This window comes from Neophocaena asiaeorientalis, unplaced genomic scaffold, assembly GCF_003031525.2.
Source record: "Neophocaena asiaeorientalis asiaeorientalis breed wild unplaced genomic scaffold, Neophocaena_asiaeorientalis_V1.1 scaffold78, whole genome shotgun sequence".
Classification (NCBI taxonomy): domain Eukaryota; kingdom Metazoa; phylum Chordata; class Mammalia; order Artiodactyla; family Phocoenidae; genus Neophocaena; species Neophocaena asiaeorientalis.
The window spans coordinates 1,394,831-1,399,573 of NW_020175018.1; the positions used below are offsets into that span (position 1 = coordinate 1,394,831).

At 44.7% G+C, this 4,743-nt stretch overlaps 1 protein-coding gene across 1 annotated transcript in view; it reads right to left on the minus strand.

Annotated features, from left to right (window-relative positions):
- Nucleotides 1-220: 220 nt before the first annotated feature.
- TEX48 (testis expressed 48) overlaps nt 221-4,743 on the minus strand; it is a 15,534-nt gene continuing 11,011 nt past the window's right edge. Inside the window, 3 exon segments of the mRNA XM_024762186.1 lie at nt 221-924; nt 2,322-2,486; nt 3,534-3,652. Of these exon segments, the coding sequence (XP_024617954.1) occupies nt 821-924; nt 2,322-2,486; nt 3,534-3,652 (388 nt within the window). The 3' untranslated portion in view covers nt 221-820.

Sequence of the window (4,743 nt, forward strand, 5' to 3'; positions counted from 1 at the left end):
GTTAATTTTAAAATTTAGCACAGTCACAATGAAAATATCAATTTTTTTTCTTTTTTTTTTTTGGCCACACCGCACAACATGCGGGATCTTAGTTCCCTGATGAGGGAGTGAACCTGTGCCCCCTGCTTTGGAAGCACAGAGTCCTAACCACTGGGCCACCAGGGAATTCCCCCAAAATATCAATATTTTTTAATGGAGCTAGACAAATTGAAACAAATATTTATAATTTTAAAAAATCCAGGAATAAGACAAGGTGATATCAGCAGATGGACAGACTTACCAGTGGAATAAAATAGAAATTTCAGAAAGAAACCAAAATGCATATGAAATTTTCATACATGATGATAAAGGAGCCATCTCAAATGACTGGGCCAAAGATGGTCTTTTAAATAATGTGCTGGAATGACTATATAACCATTTGGAAAAAAGATATAGATCCATACCTAATATATATATAATAATAAATGCCAAATGGAGCAGGGATCTAGATGTAAAAAATAAAGCCATACAAACATGTAAGAAACATGGATGAATTCCTCTATAAACTGAATGTACCGGTAAGAGGGAGGGGAAAAGAGGAGGGATACAGTCCTGTGACGTCAGCAAAGACTATAATTGGAGGCAGCTCCTCTGCAGTGGCTTCTCCGGGAGCCGAAGTGACTCATGCTGGAGGCACAGGGATAGCTCAGACGTCTTCTCCTCCTCTGGGGAGTTTCCGAATCAGTCTTCATGGCCCCTGTTCACCGCCCCCTTCCTGCCGGAGACCCTCCAGCAGCTGTGCAGCCTCCGATACCTGCGAGGGGGCTGCCGTCTAGAATGTTCAGGGTTTCCCAGTGAGGCATGGCTGTTACGGCCAGTGATCCTGGGAGTAGCGGCTTAGGTTTCTCTTGTGAAATCCTCTTTTGGAAACATGTGAATTCACATCTGAAAGAAGAAAGGGAAAAATCACACTGAGTGAAGGCTTTGCTCTGGGCCTGGGTGGACTGTTCTGGTCGCTGCCATCCCTGGTCATTGTCAGTTTCTGGAATACTGTGTGAGCCACGTGGATCCTGGCCTGGGACGCATTGGTACCCCATTGGAGCATTCAATGACAGCAGGGTGTCTTGCAAAGTGCAGTGGCCTGGAAAATAGAAGAATTGGGCCCATAATGGTTCTGACGTTAACATTACTCTCTGCTGGGCCTTTGGAAAGTCCCTTCCCACTGTGGGCCAAAGCCTTCTCTACACAGTGAGAGGTGGGTTTATTTTTTTTTTACATCTTTATTGGAGTATAATTGCTGTACAGTGTTGTGTTAGTTTCTGCTGTATAACAAAGTGAATCAGCTATACATATATCCCCATATCTCCTCCCTCTTACATCTCCCTCCCGCCCTCCCTATCCCATCCCTCTAGGTGGTCACAAAGCACCGAGCTGATCTCCCTGTGCTATGTGGCTGCTTCCCACTAGCTATCTATTTTATGTTTGGTAGTGTATGTATGTCCATGCCACTCTCTCACTTAGTCCCAGCTTACCCTTCCCCCTCCCCGTGTCCTCAAGTCCATCGAGAGGGGGATTTTTAAACTATGCTCCATGGAGCCCTGTGGGGGGGAGGGGAGCTAGGGGGGCTCCCAGACCCTCACCCCCAATTCAAGTAGAGCAGGACTCCTTAGATTTTTTATAGAAATTGGACTTTGAAATTTTGTTTGCCAGGAGGGTTTAGCTGTTACGAGAATTCTGAGGTGACTGGGCTGGATGACGCTTACCTCTTAACAGCCAGCCTAATAGGGTGGTTGTGAGCTATGTGAGATCACCTGGGTACAGTATGGGTGCCCATCAATGGGGCTGCATTCCTTCTTTCTGGATGTGGCTACACTCCAGGAACCAGAGGCATTTCTCCCCCCACTGGACTACGCTCAATCCACAAGCATTTTCTGGCATGTTTATTTGCCATGTACCTGGTTGAGTTTGGAGGAACAAAAGTGATGTAGGCCCTGCCCTCCTGGAACTTATCGTCTGGTGGCCGAAGCAGACATGAAGCAAACAATCACATGCAATACACATATAAGACAGTGCCACAAGGGCTTAGAAGGAAAGTATGGATATGTGTTCTTTCTTCCCAGACCTCCTGCTCCTCCTGTAATTCCCAGCTCAGAAGGTTCTGCAGCCAGGTCTTAGACCCCTGGACTCTGTCCAGTGTGTCCTAGAATGTGACTGCAGCTTCCTGAAGGGAGCAGTCCTGTCACCCCACTTAGCTCAATATCAAATTGGGGTTTGATCATTAGGACAAGGCCCCCTCCCCCAGAGGTTCCTGGTCAGTGTTAGGACCCCAATTTGGAACTCACCCTCAAACTCACTGCTGCTGAAATAGGATGTTCTCTTTTCTGGATGGAGCAGGGAGTTTCCCCAAATCACATGGGACGCTTCATTATCTTGCTTGAGATTTTGTCCATCAAGCTCATCCTTCTGCAGACCTGGCAGTGGTAATTCCACGTGGTCATGTGGGGAGGCTCAGAGGTGAAGGCGTTTTGCCAACTGGAGCAGGGCACATGGACCAGTGGTGATTATCGTGGGGTGGGGAGTACCTGAGTCTGCGTCCTCTAGTCTTCTGAGTTCTCTGCCTCATAAGCAGGCACTGGATTCAAAATATGTATTCTTTTTAAAATATAAAGTTTACTGTTTTCCTGTTTATAAATATAATGCATACCCATTATAGAAAAGCTAGGAAATATTGAAGAATATGAAGTAGGAAAAAAAGCCCTAAACACCCCTCCCTTCAGATATGATCACAGCTCCAGGGTTTGCCTATATGTACATTTCTACATAGTCCATCACATCCTGTATATTATGCATGCATTTCACTTTTTACGTATCACAAACATTTTTCTCACGTCACTAAATTTTAAGAATTTTATGGATAATTCAGGATTTATTTAACCAATGTTCCATTGTTGGGTGTTTAGACTGCTTTCAAATTTCACTACCGTAAATACCATTGTGATGACCACTGTTGTGTAGAAGGCTTTGTTTTGACATACTCCTAGATTCTTAAAAGAATAACATACAATCTTGTCAACAGACTAAGCTGTATTCTGTAATAAACGACTGTCCTTTTCTAGCCGCATACCTTGAACAAATTGCTTCACCTCTCTCTGTCTGTGTTTTCAGACCTGCAAAATGATATATCCATTCTGGATAATCAGGTCCACTTCTTAGAGTTATTACAGAGATTAAATAAGATCACTTTTCTAGTGTGTAAGCTCTGAAACAGTAGGGGACTTATCTATCACAGCTGGGTCCCTTGGGCCTCGACAGTGCCTTGCATGTAATTGGGGCTCAGTAATTATCATTATTATCATCTTGGACAAAGGGACTGACATTTTTAAGTTTCTTGGTTTTTATCGTGAAATTATTTTCAGGGGAAGTATTTTAAAGGCCCCTGCTATGGATTGCTGGCAAAATATGCCATGAGAATTTTTTTCCTGCCACTGAACTGTCCTGTCTCTCAGTAGGACTGTGCCAGCTGCCTGACCAGCCTCCCTGACCCCACCACTCACCGCCCAACTGCGTGTTTGTCAGTCCTAGCTTTGCCTGATCTTGACAATAATGCTTTTTTTTTTCTCTGTCTGAAATTGCTGATTTTGACCCCCAGTCTTCTCCACTATGACCTTTTTTCCTGGATCATCAAGAAGGATGTAATTACAAACTGAAGGTCAGGATGCCTTCTCTCTCTCTCTCTCTCTCCTCTTATACATGGTGCCCTTGGAAACTGTGTGTTCCAGATGCTCTGACTAAAGATGAAAATAGATGTGTAATAGACTTTGCATGAGCAAGAAATACACTTTCGTTTCATTTAAATGATTGAGATTTAAAGGCATATTTGTTTTAGCAGCAGAGCCTATCCTATCCTGGCCAGTACCTATATACCATAGTTTCCATTTGTTGACCTTTGTTGAATGCCTACCTAGTGCAAGCCCTGTGCTTGGTGCTTCTATATATTCCCTCATTTAATCCTCCCAGTGATCCTGAAAAGTAATAATACAGTATGGATATCCCCATTTTACAGGTAGGGACACTGAAGCTCAGAGTGAAAGGGTAAGTGACTTGCCCAATTCTGTGGCAGAGCTGATTGGATCTAACCCCAGCCCCAAAGGCAGAGTTTAACTGCTATCTTTATAGTCTTTAGACAAGTGATTCTCAGACTATGATGTATGTTCAGGTTTCCCTGTGGGTCATGTTAAAACGTAGGTTCTGACTCGGTAGGACTGGAGTAGGGTCTGAAAGTGCAGCTTTAACAAGCTCCCAGGTGATGCCAATGTTCCTGCTTCGTGAATCACACTTTAAGTTTCAAGATTTTTAAGCTCTATTGTTTATTTGTTTATTTATTAATTTTTTTTTTTTTTGAGAGGTACGCAGGCCTCTCACTGTTGTGGCCTCTCCTGTTGCGGAGCACAGGCTCCGGACGTGCAGGCTCAGCAGCCATGGCTCACGGGCCCAGCCGCTTCGCGGCATGGGGGATCTTCCCGGACCGGGGCACCAACCCGTGTCCCCTGCATCAGCAGGTGGACTCTCAACCACTGCACCACCAGGGAAGCCCTATTGTTTATTGATTTGGGTACTTAACCACCCAATCTTCACCTCATTTTAGGTTGGAATTATTCAATCAAAAGCTGAAGGAAATCTGAGGGTATCTCAGCAGGAAGGGGGGTGAGCAAAATGAGGTCTCGAGAGGCCAGGCAGGGGGTTTTTGCCTGGTGCCTACCATGC